We start from the raw sequence: 22027 nt of genomic DNA on the forward strand, positions 1-22027 counted from the left end.
ACAGGATCTGACTAAGAATAAAAACAATGTTAAACTCTGAAACAACCAAAACCATCTTGGGCACTAGGGTTGATTGACTGAGTGAGTTAAGTCTTACGTATAATCATTTTGTTTCTTATAAGTTGTGCCTCTCCCTCGATATTCAGATAGAGGCGCTCGATTTGTCATTTTTAAAAAAGAAAAATATTTGCTTGCTTGCTTGCTTGTTTATTAATAGAAAGCGGCATGAACTTCTGGAACACCTTCTAGCACTTCTAGGGCTTCATAAACCTGGTTGGAACCTAGAATAAATCCAGACATCATAGAGTTGTAGTTAGGGTCTCTTTGATCTTCCTTTTCCTCGTGTCTCTGACATTCACTTCTGTGTGCAAATCTGGAGCCTCAGCACTCTAACCTCCTTGCCGATCCTCAGATGTTTTGTTCTTGTTTACATCTCTGTCCTTGCCTGTAATTGCCTCTTCGCAGTACCTCCTCTTTTCCCATGGAGAGAACCTCTTTGGGACTATGCCGGGGAAGAGAAGGCAAACCGAGTCCAGGATCTCATTTGTTAGGTCACTCCTGGCTTTCTCCCTCCCGCCTTCCTCCCAGGAGGTAGCGCTCTGTTGGCTTCCAAGCACCTGGTACACGTGTATTGTAACAGCTGTCCCGTGGCCGACTTGTTTGACCTGCCTGTGTTGGCCAAGCCTTTCTAGGGCAGGCGGCCTTTGATTCATTTCTGCATCTTCTGTTCCTGGCATAGTATTGGGTCCATAGAAGTTCAGTAAATAGATTTCAGAGGATTGGCTGAACGTTTTACAGTTGAAAGCTTTTTGTACTGAGCACGATGGCAACTTTTGTATTTTGGTTACTCTTGAATTTCTGTTTGTGTTTTCTCATAATCTCCACTCCTTTCCCCACTATGTCTCTTATTGTGTGTTCCCTCTTATTTTGACTTTGCTGCCGTTGTTACATTTACTTCTGCACTTAGTGATTTCTGTGGTGTTGTCCTCTCATAAACAGCTGTTTGAGTACAGCTTTTTGTTTAGGATCCCTGTGCTTCCTTCCTGTGACGAATTAAAGGTTGGAGGAAGAAATAACTGGGTATAGTATCTTTGGCCGTGTTGATGCAGAAACCCCAGAATGGAAGAGAGCTTGAATTGGTAGCTCTGTGTGAGCCAGTAACAGTTTATTGGGTGCTAACTCTGTGCCAGGCCCTTGGCTAAAAAGTCTTATACACCATCTCATTCAGTCCTCCCAGCAAATCTTATGAGGCACGTTTACTGTTTTCATTTTATAGGTGAGAAAACTTTGAGAGGTTTTCCAAATTTCTTAAGGTAACTGAAATATAATACACCTAGAAGTACATGTGTGTCTATGTATCAATTTTCACAAACTGAACATACCCATGGAAACACCACCCTGACTGAATAAATACCGCGGGAGCACTGGCTGTCTTCCCTTCTGATCCCTCCACGCCCTCCCCAACCCCCTTTTCAACATCATGGATTCATTTTACCTGTTTATGTCCCTTAGGTAAAAGGCATCATATAGTGTGGATTGTTTTGCTTCTGGTTTCTTCCCTCTCAACATTATGTTTAAGAGATTCATTCCTACTGTTCGTGTATTTGTGGACCACTCGTTTTCATTGTGGCACAGTACTCTTTTCATGAACATACCAAAAAATATTTTTAATTCTACTTTTGATGGGCATGGGAATCGTTTATAGTTTGGGACAATGACAGGTAATTGCTAATATCATTCTAGCACATTTCTTTTGGTGAGTACAGGCACTCCTATCTGTCAAGTATAAACTAGGAATAGAATTTCTGAGTCTTGGGATTTGGGTATATTCAGCTTCAATAGACACTGCCAAACAGTTTCCCAAAGTGTAAACTCCCACAGGCATTATGGACAAGTTCTGATTGCTCTGTGTCTTTGCCAGCACATGGTATTACCTTGTTTTTATGGTAGCTGTTCTAAATGCATGTGTAGTGGCGGCACGGTGTGTTTTGATTTTCTTTTCCCTAATGACTAATGAAGTTGAGCACATTTTCATATCTACATCAGTCATTTGGGTAACTCTTGTGATGTTTCTTTAAGTCTTTTGCCTGTTTTTCTCTTGGCCTGTCTTTCTTAAAGATTCATTTATAGGAATTCTTTATATATTCCGCATGTGAGTCCTTTGTCACATGTTACGAATTTATGTGTAGGTCTTTATATCTCAAATAAATACATACTGTGGTTCCCTTTTCACTCTCTTAATGCTGTTTGGTGAAAAGGACTGAATTTTAAAGTTCAGTTCTATCAAAGTGCAGATTTACATAGTAGGTAAAGAGTAAAATATTCTATATACTTGTTAATGATAACTCACACTCTGAGCCTGTGCCTTCTGTTCCTGTTGCATCGCTCTGTAGGCAACCGCTTTGAACTCTTAACTGATCTGTTTGCTACTATAAACTATATTTTCAAAATAAAGTGTTTTAATTTCCATATTTAACTGGGGAGTGTATTTGGCATATACAACATTATATTGGTTTTAGATGTAGAGCTTGGTGATTCAGTATTTGTATATGTTGCAAAATGATGACCATGTTTTTTGATTTTTAGTTTTAGGCATTATGTATGGCTTCCCTTTATGGAAGAAGAGGAATTACCTTTTTTTCCTCACCTTACACACATCTCTTCCACCCCTCATATTCTGAATATGGCTATGGCTTAATTTTGCTATGCAGTTTTTATACTAGTATGACTATGTAAATGCTATTCCTCTTTAATCTATGGAGTGAACTAAAATTAATTTCCTTTCCTGCCCAACTTTTTCTACTCTTTGGAGTTAATAGTTTTTAATACTATTTATTTTCTCATTTGCTTAGTTTTTTATGTACTTAACATTAGTTGAATCTCTGGCTTGCTACTAGTTGTCTAAATCTTGTGTCAAAACAGTCAATCATCAAATATTCTATTAATTAATTCTTTATGTAGCCTCTGTTTTTCCAAATAGTTCTTTTTTCTTCATTTTATTTCATTTTTCATTTTAAGTTTAGTGTCATGTTAGAGACCTTCCTCAGGTGTCTGATAATCTTTGATTTTCCACCCATGGTTGAGTTAGGAACTAAAAAGTTCATTTGAATCTCTGAGCTTAGGTGGGGCTTGTTGACTATGAGCTTCATTGTAGGGTAATGTAGCTGGACTGTTTTATTGGTGGGCACTTTTTATGTCACTATCTCTGGGTCATTCCTCTTGAGCTAGTCAAATTCCCCAGAAATAACTCTTAATATTTTTCTGGAAGAAAAGACCCTGTTACTAGCATGCTGTCACTTTGACATTTACTATGCTTTTGTTCACTTACTGTTGCTTTTAAAACAATTTTCCTACCCTCAGCTGTCTCCTATCTCTCTTTGTAGATATCCTTTCTTTTGCCCTCTCCAAAGTAAGCCTAAGGTTTTCTGTCAGGGAAGAAGAGATCTGGGGGAGTCTAACTGCTTCTTCAGCCATCAAGCTTCCCCTCCTGGTGCTTCCAGTTAGACCTGGTGCTTACAGCTCCTGAGTTGTTGGAAGCTCTCCCTTGTAGATCGGGCTTTTTCTTGGCTTTCTTTACTGCTAGTTTAGGATTCAGCCTTTTCAGATCTCCTGTCTTTGCTACTTGTCCATCTCTTCTTTCAATTGAAAAATTTTTGGTTGTTCCTATTTCTTCTGTTCTCCATCTTTAAGATTTTGTGTCATTTTACTCTCATTTCCTTGGTATTTTGGGAGGGGTGAGGGTGGATGCTTGTGTTCATTTTATCATCTTTACCCCACAGCATGTGCTCTTACCCAGTATATAGGCTCCCGCTTCGAGAGGCTGAGCGTTATTGGAGCATATGGCGTGGTGGGAGAAGCACGTAGAACTTTACCCTGTCTGTTGATGAGCATAAGTGATTAGTAGGGAGCAGTCTATATTATGGATGTGCAGATGTGAAGAATACTGTCTGAGTTACAGTCTGGAGTTGAGTGAGCTATGAGGCAATAAATAAAGCTCCTTTGAAACGTGGATATAACCATAGCACTTACATTCTTCACAAGGTTAGATCCGAGTACTTGAGAGCAGTTGCTTGAACGTGCATTTCAGAAAGCATTCTGGCTGGGTGGGTTAGAAGGAAACGAAACGGCAATGTGTCTAAGTGTATAGTGCCTTGCCCCCTCGTATTAAACAGTCTGCATGAATTAGTACAGCAGGGATCACTTACTGGCTTCTCCTGTTCAGTTACTGCTGGTCCATGGCATACTGGAAGGCTTGGACCTGTTAATAGTTATAGTAGAAGCCGAATATAGTTATATGATTTAGCTATTCAAGCTTTGTTCCAGTAAGCTCCTCTTACAAAAATAGGACCTCATAAAAGATTTGTTATCNGAAGCCGAATATAGTTATATGATTTAGCTATTCAAGCTTTGTTCCAGTAAGCTCCTCTTACAAAAATAGGACATCATAAAAGATTTGTTATCAAAGNTGTCTAAGTGTATAGTGCCTTGCCCCCTCGTATTAAACAGTCTGCATGAATTAGTACAGCAGGGATCACTTACTGGCTTCTCCTGTTCAGTTACTGCTGGTCCATGGCATACTGGAAGGCTTGGACCTGTTAATAGTTATAGTAGAAGCCGAATATAGTTATATGATTTAGCTATTCAAGCTTTGTTCCAGTAAGCTCCTCTTACAAAAATAGGACATCATAAAAGATTTGTTATCAAAGAAAAAAAACGCCTTCCAAAGAACTTTATGCCTGTTACGCCCCTTACATCTGTGCCTGTCCACTTCAGGTGACTTGCTAGAAATACATGGAGCTGGCATAGTGTAGATTTTGCTCTTTTGACTGGAAAGATTAACCTAAATAATTATACAACCCATAGACATGATATTCTGTACTGCCGTACCTGAGTCATCTATTAAGAGTGCCAGTAGTGATCTCTGTGACTAATTATGAATTACAATGGTATGGATATTAGTTCCCTGAAAAAGTGTGGGTAAGTTATCAGTCTGGCTATGTCTGTGAGAATGTTACTCGGTGAATTGTATTTGTCATGTACACTGTGCCGAAAAAGAGTAATGGATGTACAAATCCATGAGGCTTTAAGGTTTCCAAAGGAACCAAGGAAATCAAATTTAGTAAATACATAACCTTACTTTTCCATAGTTTTTAAGTTCGCTTAAGGTGAAGGTGAAGGAATGTGTCGTCAAGCTCCTAATATGAGTTAATTAAGGTGCTTACCTGGCTCTTTTCCTCACGACTGACAGTTTGTATTTACTTACACATTTTTGTCACCGTTTCATACAGTACTTCTAAGAAAAGAGTGCCACAGGTTTAAACTAATAGTGATAGGGTTCATATGTCTGAATAGGTTGAGAGTCATTTTTCTATTGCAGTACTATCCAATAGAACTTTCTATGATGATGGAAATGTTCTATATCCATGTTGTATGTAGTAGGGTAGGCACTGGTCACTTGTGGCTGTTGGGCACTTGAAGTATGATTAGTGTGGTCGAGGAACTGAATTTTTTACTTTAATAGCCACATGTGGCTGGTGGCTATTATATTGGACTGTGTGGATGTTGTCTGGGTGTTAGTAGACAAATGGGGGAGAGAGGATAGGAGGGGAAAGACTTGACAGCCAACCTGCTAGGTTTGAATGCCTTAGGGATTTTGAAAAAACAAAGATGGACCTATCTTACGTCAGGGATGCTTTTTTTTTTTTCCTTCAAGTTTTAATACTTTCTGTTAAAAACCCTTCTGGTGAAGACCAGCGACCACAGAGACAGTCTCAGTTTTTCATTATTGTACAGTTCTAGAATATTTTAATGTGGATCTCATTTTTCTATAGTAGTAATGCTTTAATTGGAAATATGTTTGTAAAAAAAGACACGGCAGCTAAAAGAACATCAATATATATGATTGGCACTGTGTCACAAGAAATATAACTGCTGATGATTTGGAAGAGTAAAACGTGTCTGAGTCCCATAAAAAATAGATGTAAGCATGGAGTGCCTCGGGGGCTCAGTCGGTTAAGCATCTGACTTCGACTTCAGTCATGATCTAAGGGTCCCAGGATGGAGCAGAGCGTCAGGCTCCACTGTCAGAAATCAAGGTTGTCCCCCCACCCATGCACACATTCGTGCACACACTCTCTCCCCCTCTCTCAAATAAATAAATAAAATCTTTTTAAAAAAATAGATCTAAGTGTAACTGTAAGTTCTTCAGGGTACTACAGTTGCATAATAGATGACATAAAATTTGCTATTAAAATTAATATGTGGGGTGCCTGGGTGGCTCAGTTCGTTAAGCATCCAACTCTTGGTTTCCACTCAGGTCGTGATCTCAGGGTCTTGGAATTGAGCCCCACATCAGGCTCTGCTCAGCGCAGTCTACTTTCCCTCTCCCCCCGCCTGTCGCCACGAGCACATTCTTAATAAATAAATCTTTTTAAATAATAAATAAAATTAATATGTTAGAATCTAGTGTAACTTTTGAGAAATTATATTAGTAACCCAAGTCTTAACAAAAAATACTAAACCACAAAAAAAGGGAGACAAAAATTAGAAGGACCCTTATTTATCTCTTTCTGATTTCTATATTTAATCCCCCTGTTGGGGATTATAACATTCAAGCTATCATTGATCGTTCAGATTACTGGTTACCTGCCTGCTGTATGCTAGACACTTGTGGCTAGACTGGATTTGGAGAGAGGGAGTAGTGACTGGGACAGTGACATTTGTAATCCTAGCCTGGGGTAGGGGAGTGGGCAACGTGCATACATAATCACAATGTGGTCAGGTAAGTGCTCATGGAGTGTGAAGTAACCAACGGAGGATGGCCAGCTTGGAGTTAGGAAATGCTGTCAGATGAAGTGGCTGTTAATTTGATTTTTGGAAGCGTGGGAATTTGCCTGCTGTTGTACAGCGGAAGGTAGATTAGAGTGGGTGAGGGATTTCATGCTGGCTCTATATTTATCATGAGGGGAATGATTCCTTCTGAAGATACAAATACTATTAGAAAAGGCAAATGCATAAGTCCAGGGTGCTGTTTACTTTGTGGTAGTGAATTCTAGTTGCTAGAGTACTGCATTTTAGAAATTACCAGAAGTTCTTCAAAACTCTTAGAGCATTCAGTTTGTGTCATGGATGAATTGTTGAAAATATAGGCATGAAGGGGTGATAAGGATGGAAATGGAGGGGAAATTAAATGTTATTGATCAAAGATAGAGCCAAGATTTGAGTTGGTGAAAGATGGGAACTATCTACATTTTCATTTATAACTGAAAAACTGATGGCCTCAAAAGATAGATTAAGAATCATTGGGTTGTTGATGGACAATTTTAGTATGTTAAAAAAAATGAAATGCTAATTTCACTGTACTATAATTAGTCTCAAATCTTTTTGGTAAGGAGTTTTAAATCCTATTAACTGTAAATATATGTAACACTAATAAAAGGACACATTAATCTGTAACTTTGATTTAGTTAATTATAGATTCCTTTTCTGAAGTAGGCAATATCTTTGAAATGTGAAATATTTTCCATTTCTGTTTTTTGAAGATGCAGAAGATAAATGTATAATAGAAGGCCACAACTGTACATTTATTCGTGACTTGAATAGAATTAAACCTTCAGGAAACACAGAAACACTAGGTAGGTGTTTTTCTTTTTGTTTGTTTGTTTTTAATTGAAACAGACCTTCCTCTTATTTTCCTTGTTTTATTTTCTTGCAGAATCACTATTGAAAGAATTTTTTGAATATTTTGGCAATTTCGCTTTCAATAAAAATTCCATTAATATTCGACAGGTAAATAATATTTTAATATTTGATGACTAAGTGTCTGGTCTTCTGCTGTACTAGTATTTAATTAGTTTTCTAAGTGCTCTAATGTGTTAGTGTATTTCAACTCCACTGTAATAGATAGTAAGAAGGAAACTGATGCCTAGAGGAGCTGCATAAAATCATTCGTCTAGTTATTTGGAAGAGGAAAAGCCAGCTGTTTTGGCGTCTAATACTGCATCCTTCAAAATGTGGAATATATTCTGAAAAATTTTTGGGAAAACATAATTTTATCTGCAGTTCTTGTTAAACTGCTTTTGTGTTCATGGAAGACGTAGGATACATAGCCCTCTAGATTTTGGTGATTCTCTCAATTTGAGCTCTAACTTTATTTAGGCAAATGAAGTTATGATTTTGGTTCATATAAGTAGCTGGAATAATAGATTTTTTTTTTTTTTTAAAGAAAATCCAGAGCAGAACCCTAGGCAAAATTTGTTATCAAGTGAGGGATACTTGAGGTAGCTGTTTGGGTTTATTCTGTTTATCATTTCGGTACTTGGTTACAACCATTGTAAGATTGGCTACATAAAACACATAATCACATACTCTCTTTTTGTTGTTTTATTCAGCTCTTCCTTTTTTCATTCTTGCCTCTTATCCTGCTCATGGAAATTTTGTTTAACAACAACAAAAAAGTGTGGGGAAGGGAGAAGGAGGGGACACAGAGCTCTGGAATGCAAGCTAATATGGCATTAGAGTCCATATGAGGAAAAGGTCACTGATCACATGAAGTTCTTTATCCTTTTTGTACTCTTACCCCTAGGTGTCAGAGATGATGGACAGGCAGGACCCCTGCTGGGCAGGGCAGGGCAGGAGAGAAGTTAGGGAATATGGAGGTGCTGCTCACATTGGAGAATCTTGGCCATTTGTTTTGTTGATATTTTAGTAATATATGTGATATCATTTGAAAGAGGAGAAAATTATATGTGCTAATGCATCACTGCTGGTCATATGAGTCACAACTTTAGCTCTTCTTTTTATTTCTATGGGATGTTGTCTTACCTGTCGGAGCCTTGTATGAGTTGGATCTTTCGGAATGTAATAGGAAACTTACAGTGTTTTAAAATGAATAATGAATAATCCTTTGTTCCTTCTCTTACTTTCTAACTTTATTCTTGGGAAACATTAATTACTGTATCTAATTTAAGGATTCTAATTTTGTGTGCTTCTATTACGTTTTTAGCAAGTCTCAAAAATAAGTGTGTCTTCATTTTATTTTCTGCTATTTTTCATTTTTTTCCCTTTCTTGCTTTATCCTCTTAGGTCAAAGTTGATACTTTAAGAATATTTCTGTTGATTGAGTCAGTCTAGATATACCTCTCATCTGAGCGTCATCATCCATAGCTCATAAACCTAATTTATTTTTCTCTAAACAGTAATTGTAAAACTATAGTGGTAAAAAAAATCAGAAGTACACACACAGACACACAGAGATACATACACAACAAATACGTAACATGTATACATACCCAGTTCTCTTGGGAAAGCAATTCTTTACTCTGCAAAGTAAATGCTGGGATTTTCCCTGTTTTTGACATTTTATTAAACTAAATTGTTCTTATAGCTGAGCCTTTCATATATTTATACATTTTGTCTTCCTTATGATAATCTGTAGGGAAGGGAACAAAACAAACCTGAGTGTTCTCCACTGCACATTCAGAATCCTTTTGAAACTTCTCTGAACATCAGCAAAAATGTAAATCAAAGCCAGCTACAAAAATTTGTAGATCTGGCCAGAGAAAGTGCCTGGATTTTAAGTCAGGAAGATAAAGATCGCCCTTCCCCATCAAGTAATCAGCCATGGGGGCTGGCAATGCTGCTGCAGCCTTCTGTGGTAAGTAGTGTGTCTCTTGCCAAGAAGAAAAGGAAGAAGCCTGCAAGTGAAAGAATTAAAAATTTGCTGGAATCCATAAAAAGTCACAGTCCTGAAAATGACACAAACACCAATGGGAAGAGAACGGTCAGTACTCAGGGATAGCGGTGCCTCCTTTGCTTGAAGAACTGGTTTTCTCGGAGAAGGTGCTCTTGGATTGCCTGGGAAACCTGGTGTGAAACTTTCATATATACCCATTTTCATCTGATGTCTCTTTTCTTGATCTTCTCACTGGGCTTCTTTCTGGTCTGAAGTTCTGGGACATTTTCAGTCTGATAAGACTCAGATCCATCGGCACTTGAGAACGGCCGCCACAAGGAATAGGTGACAGAGGATTGGAAGGGACTTCAAATCAACTATACAAAGCAAGTGGTAAAAATCCGTTTTAGAATCAAACCATCATTGATTTCTACATTAGGCCCTGGATGGAAATCGTTTAAAAGGACTTCTGGGTATGTACATATGTAGTCAGTAAATACAATAAAGCTTCAGAATTTGCTAGTACTCCTTAGTATGTATTTTTGTATTTTTCAAGCGAAGTGCTCTTATTGACATATAAATTAAAATAGGTTCTCCTGTTTTATTTCATATATAAATTAGAACAGATTTCCAAAAATGTTCATGTTTTTAAAAGATATGAATGCAGACACTTCATTCACTACCATCTAAGCCAGATACATAAAAATATTGGTACATTGTATTCTAGAATATTAGGTACTTTTTCTGTTTTCAAAAATAAAACCCTGTTTCTACTATGTGATATTCCCAGTATCCTTTTTCTTATCTTTTGAAACCTCCTTTCTTCCTGATCAAAACAGATACATATGGAAATATAATTTCCATACATTCCCTGTGGAGTAACTTTTGGTTACAGAAGCCAGTAGAATAGTGCTTGAAAACAGGGGCTTCCTGGTAAATTACTCAGCCTCTCGGGGCCCCTGTTGTTCTCTCTGTTAAAAGGGGCTGGTAATAGTGCCTACTTCACAGATTTCTGTGAAGATTACACGAGGTACGTAAGAAAGTGCTGGAGTCTGGCATGTTATACGTGTTACTTTTATTTTTTAATTTTCGTGGTATATAAGTTGTCATTCTTGCTACTCAGAATTCAGATTTACAGTTTCTAGTGGTTTTCAAAATCGTTTCCCATCTGAATTTTAGGTCAGAAACTCTAATGCGCTCTGCTTGGGATATTTTGGGGGACTCACTAATAGAATTGTTATGAAGCAGTGGAGTTCTGTGCTCATGTGGCTCTGCTGTTTTGATTGCACATCTGAAACCAACAGACACGTGTCCGTATTCTTTAATACATATATGGCATTCTTTTATACAAACAAGTAGCTGTGTTCTTTTATATAGTTCTTTTAAAAGCCATTTTTCATTTGTTCTTTAATTAGGTTTATTCTCTTGGGCTAGAATCTGTACTAAGAATTAAAAAGAGGTTTAAAAAGCGTAATTACGCTAGAGTTTCTAAATGAAGTGATTTTCTGTTCCCAGATATTTGATTGGACGTTTTCTTTTTTAGGTTGATGTTAAGTCGAAAATGATCATTTAGGCACATGAAATATGTGTTGGCATTTTCTTTCTTTTTTTTTTTCCCTTGGTAATCTCTGGAACAACTCCGAACACTGTAGGTTTGTGTTACTTTTCAGGCTGAGATTTAAATTATGTGAAATTTTAATCTACAAAGATCTTTTAATCTAAAGTTTTACTTCTAGTCAACTGAACATAGACTACAAACAAATTTAATGTTTTCTCATAAGTTCTTTGTATCACCTCCCAAATTTTTAAAACGTGGTCTTTATTACATATTAGAGATAATCTCCTCTTACTTGTCATTGCCACTTCTTACTTAAAACTGAGTGCAGCAGTAAGGTCAGGAAAAAGTCTTGTTCAAGGCGTTTCTTTTCTAGCTGATTGTTACCAAGCTTCCATTGAGTAGCCTTCATCTACAGTGAGTTTTGCTCAGTATGTGAAAGAATGAGCCTACCTAGATGAGATCGATGTCACTTCTACATTGTTCCGGATTTTATGGCCCACTAGTGTAATTCCTGGAGTTACTACCCATCCTTAGGAAATTAGAGAATTGGCCAGAGGCATTCTAGGAAAAAATCTATAATCTATCTCATTCACAAATCTCTAGGGATCCCAGAGGAGAAGAGAGAATCAGTCGAAGTAGGCTGCCGTCATTTACTACGTACCTCTTCTTCCTTTTGCTCAGGGGCTGTAGTCAGGTGAAAACAGAATTAGAATTGTTTCAAGTTATGTCGTGTTCCTAGAAATTCCTTGACCTTTAAAGTACAGCTCTGTTCAATTCCTTACAGCCTGCTGGTACCACAGTAGGGAAAAGCTACATTTGCATGTGTCGTTTAAGCCAACACAGGGAACATCCGCAGCAAAGCCAGCAGGAAGAGCCACCAGGCAGTCACAGCTTGGCCGTGTAGCAGCTCTGCGCTTGCCAGAGTTTGGCAATCAGTTGGTGAGTAGCTGTCCTCCGGTCGCCATTCCGTCCCTTCAGAAAACCTTGTAGGAGTGCAACATTCAAAATGCCATAGAAGTGAATAAATCATTTTTGCCTCAGATGATCAGAGAAAGCTTCATTGATGAATAGCGTAGGTAGATCTCGAAAGGATAGGTAGACTGAGAGAGGGGCATAGGGCTTACTATTCTGGGAAAAGGAGGACAGCCTGAGGAAGAGTCAGGAAGAGGGAAGTGTATTTGGACAACTGGCAGTTGGGGTGAGTTGGGACGTAGCTTTTACCGTGATACTCAAAACTGTTCAGGTTGAGTGCGATCGTGACAGACTTCCAATGGCAAGTTAAGGAAGTTGAGTGTATTTTCACTGGTAAGCTGTTGAAGGTTGCTGTGGAAAAATAATGAAAATTAAGGCAGTGCTTTTAGACGATTAATCTGTTCATACCAAGTACTTTTAGATCAGTGCTCCTTTTTTGCAAATTTGAGTTCCATGGATCTCATCAGTAAGTTAGATAAAATTTGGCTGTTAAATTTTCCATAAAGGTCCAGAAGCTGACCCCCATATACCTCAGAGGAGTCTTTCTTCTGAATATTTAAATAAGGAAATAAAGTTTAAGTATTAAAGTTACCGTCAGGAAATACCAGGTCATGACACACGATTTCATGTAAAGCCTTATTAATGAGAAATTCTTTGCAATATATACTTGGAATGAAAGTATAACCAAAAATCACTTTTCACCTCGGGATGATGTTGGAAAATTTATTTGAAATACTTGAAAGGCTTATTTTGGTTTCATGTAGAGTTCAGTTGTGGATACATATTCCAAAGAATATAAACATTACAATGTTCCTCTGGAATTCCCATGGAGCAACTCCCAGAAAATGTCTATTTTAGATAGAATCTTTAATCTGTAATATGTGTAATACAGGATATATAAAATCACCACAAATTATTTAAAATTATTTAAAAATATACTATTGGTATGTTCTCTGTGGTATGTATATCCCACCCACCTTTAAGAACTCAGTGGAGTCAAGGCTAGATTAAAGGCATTACTCACTTTTTCTGTCTACTCTTAGATGAATGCAATGAAACTTATCTTGCCCCTGAGGTAAAGTTTTGAAGCTGTTAGCATGTAGGGCTGAAACATTTTAAAAGAGGGTATTGGAAAGATTCAACTTGAATAGTAAATGTTATACTTTGAAGCCAATATAATGTGGTATGATACCTATTTTGGAATAGGCCAAGGCAAAATTAAAAAAAAAATATGTTATTGTTATTTTTTCTGAGTTTATTTTGAATTATGGCACACTGAAAACTTACTGTGATGAATGCTGTTGAATAAAGTGGCCTCAAATTAACGAAAAGATTACAAATCAGGTCTGTATTATGTTCTGGGTTACCAAAATTCTTTAACTTTTTAAATTGTTATGTACAGTGAAAGTCCTACATTTTTGAAGCTTTTCCTGTAACAAAGTTACTGGTATTTGGCTTAGATTAATGCAGTTTAATGATTAGGATTTTAATTAATCTTTGCTGAGTTTACACATGGACTTGGAGAGTGGTGTAAAATAACATATTGACATGTTCTCTCTCCCAAAAATTAATGGTAAAAGGTGCGTTATGAAGCTGACTTATGAGATGGAATTTGAAACTCAAAGGCTGTTTTTTTGTTTTTTTTTTAATTCCATCTAAAATGTGTATTGTAATTCTATAGATACACTTATCAAGATAAAACTCACACAAGCTTCACTTTGCTATTCTTCGTTAACAACTAATTTTGGTGATTTAGAAGGGCTGTTGTTAATGATCTGTGTGATAATGTCTCTTCACATCCCCCTCTTTCCCATTCTCTAATAGTCCCAGCAGTAAACATCTTGGGAGTTTCCCTGCTTGATTTCTTGGCATTACTGATTAGAAAATTCAGTTATCAATATTGACTGGTTTCCTTTCACTTTATGTAATTGACTTTTTAAAAAAGAGAACCATAATACCTTTTGTATATTTTTATATTTGACTCATTCACCTTTTTTTTAAGAAGATGATTTATTTGAGAGAGAGAGTGAGCACACGAGTGGGGGGAGGGGCAGAGGGTGAGAGAGAAAGAGAGAGAGAGAAGCAGACTCCCACTGAGCAGGGGGGTAGATGTGTGACTTGATCCCAGGACTCTGGGATCATGACTTGAGCAGAAAAGGCAGACAACCGACAGAGACACCCAGGCATCCCATTGTTTACCTTTTTTCTTTTTTTTTTTTTTTTAAAGAAGTAACTATGCTTAGGATAACAGTGAGTGGTAGCACTTCGTTTATCTTTTAATGACCAGTAAGATGGGTTCAAATAAACAGGTTACAGATAGCATTGATTCCCATAGCTTCATCATCACTTCTGGGCATAGCGCTGTCAAATCATTGTCTCAGTCCCACCCGCTAGTACTTGATGTTGATTTTGCTCTGGACTTTGTGCCCTAACAGTCGCTCCTCACCTCCAGTTCAGGCTGCGTTGAGTTAAAATTATCTTCTTTAAAATCGACTAACCTCATAATTTGCCTATTTCTGTGGTTAGTGCTGTTATTGTCTGCCACCACAGCTCAAATGCTGGGATCCTTTTAGACTCTGTTTTTTTCCCCTTTGTTTGGTTAATCTTCTTCTGATTCTGTTGCCATTAGCTTAGTTCATGTGTTGATTACCTCTCCTAATGTAATGCAATAGTCTATTAGCTTGTTTTTTAACTTAATGATTCCCTCTTCTATCTACACATTTAAACTGTTAATTTTCAAATGGGTAGGATTTAAGAGAGTACATGTATGATAAATGAGTATGAAATTATATTTGTGTGTTTCTGAGGATAACTTGGAATTGTACAGCGCTTTAAGGTCGTTCTGAATATCCGTGAAAATTTTTGTACAGGTGTTGAAAAGGATACTGTTTAAAGGTTTTAATTAGTTAGGATTTTTTCTGTAACATCCAGAAGGTATGTTCTGTTTAGAAGCTTCACTGATTTCTTAAAGTTTTCAGACTTCTCTAATAATGACACTTAATCCCCAAATACTGGTTCAATAGAGTCATTCATTGAGTAACCATGTTTACTACGTACCAGACACCATAAATCAAGACACACTGCTTACCAAGAGATATGAGAGGTTTGAATTACTGCAAAAATGATTTTTGTTCTTGAATAGAAAAACTTAGTATAAGGGTAACGTTTTACTCATATTTATCAATTAATAATGATGCAATCAGTTAAAATCCTGTAAGGATTTTTAAATGTGAAAGTCATCAGAAGTATATCACGAAGAATAATCATACAAGAACAGCTAGGAGAAATTTTTTAATTTGGTAAATAACTTATTACAATATAAGACATAAGTAAGTGAAACAGAATGGTACTGGTTTGCGATAGACAAGTCAGTGAAATCCCAGAAATGGATTCAGGATATATGTGGGAATTCAGTAACCTAAGAGCAGCACTTCAAGTCAGTAGAAACATGGATTATTCAATAATTTGTGTTGGGACAGCTGATAGCTATTGGGAAAAAAAAGTAGTTTGATCCCATTCTCACTCTTTTAAATTCCAGATGAGCTGGAATTTAAATATGGAGGTGGGAAAAATGAAATCATAAAGTACTAAAAGAAACCGTGGATGAACATTATAAATGTGAAGTAGGGAAGTATGTCTTTTCACGTATGACATGTGCTGATAAAAGAATGTATTGATAAATTTGACTACTTTAAAACAGAAACAAAATGAAGAATTCTGCAACTAATGAGAAGGGGCTCATTTTTCTAATACATACTAAGATCTATAAATCTAGAAGTAATAGGCAAAAACAAAGACAAAGATCACAGATGCAACTAAAATGCACACGTAAGTAGTAAAGATGGTCGAGTGTACCAGTAATTCAATAAAACTATTATGGAGACTTTTGAACAAAGTAAACTGAAGAGTACAATGAATTTGCATGAATCTATCACTTATTTCAACGCTATGGCAAATCGTGTTTAATTTATAACCCTGTTACTTGCCTCTTTTGTATTAAGCAAATTTCAGTCATTCAACTATTTCATCTATAAATGTGTAATCTCCAAAAGATACTTTTTCTAACACAATCACAAACCATTATTAAATCTAAACGGAACAAGGAAAAACAATAATTCTTAATATCATCACATCCAGTTAGTGTTCAAGTTGTCTTACGGATCTCACTGTTGTTTTTTTTTCCCCAGGACATTTGTTTGAGTCGGGATCCGGTTACTGTCCACATACTGTGATTGGTTGGTTTGGTTCTGAAGTCTCTTTAATCTTTAGGTTTCTGTTTCATCCCTCTAATTCCTTACAATTTATTGAAGATAATGGGTTGTCTTAAGGAGTTTCCCACATCATGGCTTGTGTGGATTATGTCAGCACATATGATGATGTGCTGTGGAGTTGTTCAGCATTAGCTTAATGACCTAAAAATTATTTTTATCACTTTTAGAAAACTTTCAACCATACTTTATTGTGTATTTTCTAGCCCTTTCCCCTCCATCTTCATTCTGGATATTTCTTTCTGAAACTGTGTTACAGTTTACTATTTTTTTTTTCTTAAGCTGTGTTGAGTTTTTTAAACCCATTCACTGAATTATCATCTTTAGTAGTCCCCCCCCCCCGCAGTTCTAGAATATCCACTTGGTACTTTGAAATTTTTTTTTCTAATTTTCTGACTAAATTTTCAGTCATGTCTGATTTTCTTGTATTAAACAGTCACTTTAAAGCCTGTGTATGATAATTGGATATCTGCTGCCCTGTGGTTCTCTGTTTTTCATGATGTTGGATTTCTCTCCTAGTACACCTATTTTTTGTGTTGACATTGTATGTGAAAGAGCAGGGATTATTTCCGGGAGGTGGTGTCTTCCTTCAGAACTGATTTGGTTTTGCTTTCAGAAGGCAGGTAAGGGTACTTAGGATCTTGAATCACCTTAATCAAGAAAGGGCTTGAGATTTTGAAGTTGGATTCAGTTCCTGATTCTGGGTACTCTTTACTCTCAGAGTGTGTCCCCATCCAAAACCGGAAGCCTTTACCAGAGTCCTTTCTCCTTGATAAGCCCTAAACTTTTTGTCCCCTTTCCTGTGAGTCTTTTGAAAGTTCTCCTCAGCCTGCCTCATCCACAGATGTCCCTATGGGAGTAGTAGCCCTAGATGTTGGGCTTACCTGTGTACGTTTACTTCTCCGCTGTCCTGTAATTTTTCACTACCTTGTTGGCATTTGGATGCTTTCAAGTAACTGACCTCAGTTTTGCCCACCTTTACTAGTGTTCAGGGAGTTGGTGTTTATTACCTAGAGTGCCATTACATTGAATTCTTTGTGATTCCTATTTTTATATATATATATATATAAGATATATATATATATAAAAATATATATATATATTAACCTTATAGAAATGATACATACCATTCATTTCATTTGCTTCCTTGTAAGGAGCTTCCACATGCTGTCTCACTTACCAATATGTGTTGAGTTGGGCTTTGGGTAACAGTGTGAACACCTGTCTGCAGTGAATGCCTAATTCACCAGTAAGGAAAGAGGGCACTGCAAATGTTTCATGCTGTTTTTCAGAAATTGCTTTTATTTCTGGACTCTGATTATTTCTGGACTGTGATTTCCTCATGCAGGATTTTGTACATGCCAGTTCAAAGTTTAAATTTATGCCATGTGTGAATACGTGCAAAATGCCCAAATAAGAATGGGGAAAATATCTTCTTTTTCCAGCTGTCTTGAGACACTTCAAAAACTATGAAATACAATTTTTCTTCCAGTTTTCCAAAATATTTCTTTGGGTCGATACCAAGAATGAGGTATTTTTGGCCAAAATGCTTCTTAAAATTTTTATAATTTTATAAGAAGAAATTTTCTTTTGAACTTCAAGCATATGTTATTATCATGGTATCTTATTCATGAACACAACCATTTCAGTGCGTTTTTACACTAGTGGAATAATTTAGGTGTTCTGTATTATTATGAGTCAGTTATTTCTCTGATGTTTGGCCATTTCATATTTGTTGTTTTTCTGCTATCTTATCAGCCTATGTTTGTGTAGGTAACAGAACTAACAATTAAAAATAGCCGTCATTATTTTGAGTAGGTTTTCAACTTGCGTTTATGGTTTGCTGCATATAGTCTAACATTACTATATTGCCAGAGACTTTCATACAGGTCTTTAAATATTTAGTAAAACCATTTTGAAAACTGAAATTATTTGATGTTTTTATCTTGATTGCTCTGAACAAAGACTGTACTTCAAACTTCCCCTTGATGCTTCAGGATGAAAGTTGGGTTAAGCAATATTTGAATTTAAATGTGGTTTAAAACGTTTCTTAATTCTGAAGTCCTTTGTAGTTTTTATTTTCCAAGCAATATTAGCTGTATTTGATCTCTTAGATGAAGAAAGAGTTGACTGTGATTAAATATGTGCAGTGCCATCCCGGAGTAAACTTTATTCATAGATTAATAAAATCTGTCCGGCATGATTTAGAAAAAGATATTTTAGGCCATTAAATTTAGTTACATAAGCTACAGTCTGTTTTAAATTCTGTGCACTAAAATCTGTTTTGCTTAAAAAAAAAAGGTCATTACGCTGGGAAATGTGGAGTATTTGTTTTCCAAAACCATCAAAAGCATGCTTAGTCACTCATTTAGGAAAATTTGGAAGTACTAGTTTTAGCCTTTCAATTTAATGACAGTTACTATCATTGTCTAATTTTCTTCTCTGTACTTAAAAGCCTTAAGAACATGCTAATAATTGATTTGACTACATGGTTTTTTTGGTGCCTCTGTGGTTCAAATGCTGTTCTTTTCTCAGACAGGAAGTAAACTATAAAGTAAAGGAATCTAGCACCCTACCCGGCGTATATTTGGTAATCGGTAAATTACTTTTTCCCCCCAACCCCCACCACACACATATTTTGTCCGTGGTTTTAAATGTGTTAAGATGTAAAAACAGTATCAAGAAGAATTTAAAAGCTCAGCTTCCATTCAAATCTTTAAACGTCTTCTAAAAGAAAAATTCAAAATTAATACATGATGTTGTAGGCAGAATTCTGTCGTGGCTCCCAGGATTCTCACCCCCTGGAGTATACACCCTGTATAACCCTATGTCCTTGAGTGTGATCAGAGCTGTGAGTAGGATGGAATAGTCACTCTCTTGGTTGGGTTGCATTAAATGCCAAAGGTGATGGTTGCATCATGCCTGTGATTATGTTATATGATCTAAGATCCTTTTGCCCACTAGAGAGGGATTCCTGCTGGCTTTGAAGAAGTAAGCCGCTATGTTGTGGAGGGCCACATGGCTGGGGCCTAAGAATGACTTTGGAGAGCAGAAAGCTATCCCTACCAACAACCAGCAAGAAATCGGGTACTTCAGTTCCAGACAGGAAGAGACTGAGATAATGAATGAATAAGCATTTATTCATTTATTCATTATTCATTTATTCAAGCCCCAGGTGAGACCACATCCTGGCCAACACCTTGATATTATTGAGTCTTCTGAGACCCTGAGCAGAAAACCAGTTAAATCAGTCTCTGACCCCAGAGACTATGAGCCACAGAAACAGAGAAAATAAATACATTGTTACATTGTTTTAAACTGCTAAATTGGTGGTCATTTGTTAATACAGTAACAGAAAATTAATACATTTGGGGAAATCTCTCTCTCTCTCTCTCTCTCTCTCTCGTGTGTGTGTGTGTNTCTCTGACCCCAGAGACTATGAGCCACAGAAACAGAGAAAATAAATACATTGTTACATTGTTTTAAACTGCTGAATTGGTGGTCATTTGTTAATACAGTAACAGAAAATTAATACATTTGGGGAAATATCTCTCTCTCTCTCTCTCTCTCTCTCTCTTTCGTGTGTGTGTGTGTGTGAAAGTTAAATCATTATCTTACATTGTAAATATTTGAGTTCAGGACCAGCAGTGAAAGGATGAAGATTGAATAGCTGGAAAAGAAACTAGAAGCTGGAAAAGAAACAGATTTTCTTCTAGAGCCTCCACAAGGAATGCAGCCCTGCTGATACCCTGATTTTAGGACTTCTGACCTCCACAACTGTGCTGTTTTAGGCCAGTAAATTTGCAGTAATTTGTTCAGCAATAGGAAAATAATACACAAGTTATCTGAGTTCAGCAATAGGAAATAATACACAAGTTCTCTGAGAAAAACTTCTTAACGTGGGAGAAACCAAAACAGTGATTGATAGAACATACTCCTATCCAGAAGGAAGGACACCTCAAAGATAGAAACTTTCCCTAACATGCTTGTAGAAACAAGTGAATGTATGCATCCATGAAAGAACAGAATGATACATATACATAATAAACACTCAACAAAATTCTTAAAAATTGAAATAGAATTTTTAAAACTCAACATAAGGGTTGGTAGTTAGAATTAAGGAAATTGCCAAGAAAGATTAAAAGAAAAAAAAAAGAAAAAGAAAAGGTAAGAAAATTAAAGGAGCAAAAGCAGTAGGTCTGAAACCTGAAGAGTAGAACTTCCATTGAGAGAAAGGGGAAAAAAAAGGAAAAATCATTAAGAAAATTTGCCAAGTTGAAGGATATGAGTTTTTAGGTTGAAGCTGCTTGCTGAGTGACCAGCAAAATGGATAAATAAACTCATCCTAAAGCACATTATCATAACTTTGATGGAAGCAATTAGAAGATCCTACGGAGAGATGGAGGGAGTGAAGAAAAGGAAAGATCAGTACAAAAAACAATATCTACAAAGGTATATTATCAGGAATAAGAATAGCTTTGATCTTTTTAACAGCAACAAGGGAAACAGGGTAATAGCCAATGCCTTCCAAAGTCTGATGGAAAAGGAATTATGACCCGATGTTCTGTGCCTAGCCAAGCTGTCCTATAAATACTGTTCAGGCAATTTTACAGAAGTGTCCTTTCTCACAGTACTTCTGAAGAATGTCTTCCATAACATGAGGAAGCAAACCAAGAAAGAGAAAGACAGGATTCAGGAAAAGAATGAAAACAGGAGAAAATTGAAGAGCATACCTGGAATGATTTTGGGGAAGATCCAAGAAATGCCCCAAGGCACAATCCTTAGAACTCTTTTTTGCCAACAAGTATTCAAGGTGAAATTTTCAATCTTTTTTTTTAATTTGAAGTACAATTTCCATATAAAACACTGCACACATCTTTAGTGTAAAATTTTCTAAGTTTTGATATAGACATGTACCCATCACCAAAATCGAGATACTGGATATATGTATCATTTCCAAATTTCCATGTTGCATCCTTGCAATCTATAGTGGTTGAACCAGTTTACAATCCTAGCAACAATGCACAAGGGTTTTCTTTTCTCCACATCTTCACCAACACTTGTTATCTCTTGTCTTCTTGATCATAGTCATATTTAGAGGTGTGAGGTGAGCTCATTGTGGTTTTGATTTGCATTTCCCAAATGAAGTTAGTGATGTTGAGCATTTTTCAGGTATATGTTGGCCATTTGCATGTCTTCTTTGGAAAAATGTCTAGTCCCTTCGCCCATCTTTTTAATTGGATTTTTTATATTTTTGTTATTGAAATAGAAGAGTTCTTTATAAATTTTGGATATTAACCCCTTATCTGATACATGGTTTGCAAATATTTTCTTCCTTTTTGTAGGTTACCTTTTCATTTTATAGATTGTCTCTTTTGCAGGGCTGAAGCTTTTAAATTTGATCCAATCTCACTTTGTTAATTTTTTTCTGTCCCTGTTGCCTGTGTTCTTGGTTTCTCATCCAAAAAAACTCATTGCCAAGACCAGTGTCAAGGATCTTCTTCCTCATGTTTTCTTCTAGGAATTTAGTTTCAAGTCTTATGTTTAAGTCTGTGA

The 22027-nt window shown here is 36.5% G+C and overlaps 1 protein-coding gene across 5 annotated transcripts in view; it reads left to right on the top strand.

Moving 5' to 3' along the window:
• Nucleotides 1–19855, top strand: part of MTPAP (mitochondrial poly(A) polymerase) — a 42478-nt gene extending 22623 nt beyond the window's left edge. Inside the window, exons 7-12 of one of the 5 annotated variants that reach the window (XR_004620925.1) lie at nucleotides 7542–7634; nucleotides 7715–7788; nucleotides 9437–10146; nucleotides 11835–11925; nucleotides 12016–12170; nucleotides 16391–19855. Coding sequence is in view for 1 of the 5 variants with exons in the window: in XM_002919658.4 (XP_002919704.1) it covers nucleotides 7542–7634; nucleotides 7715–7788; nucleotides 9437–9799 (530 nt within the window). In the remaining 4 variants the exon portion in view is untranslated. Of the gene's footprint in view, nucleotides 1–7541; nucleotides 7635–7714; nucleotides 7789–9436; nucleotides 11808–11834; nucleotides 11926–11995; nucleotides 14242–16390 lie in introns of those variants that run through there. The other 4 variants (XR_002142773.2, XR_002142772.2, XR_002142774.2 and 1 more) reach the window with 4 other exon arrangements.
• Nucleotides 19856–22027: the final 2172 nt, after the last annotated feature.

The sequence above is a fragment of the Ailuropoda melanoleuca genome, chromosome 15, assembly GCF_002007445.2.
Source record: "Ailuropoda melanoleuca isolate Jingjing chromosome 15, ASM200744v2, whole genome shotgun sequence".
Classification (NCBI taxonomy): domain Eukaryota; kingdom Metazoa; phylum Chordata; class Mammalia; order Carnivora; family Ursidae; genus Ailuropoda; species Ailuropoda melanoleuca.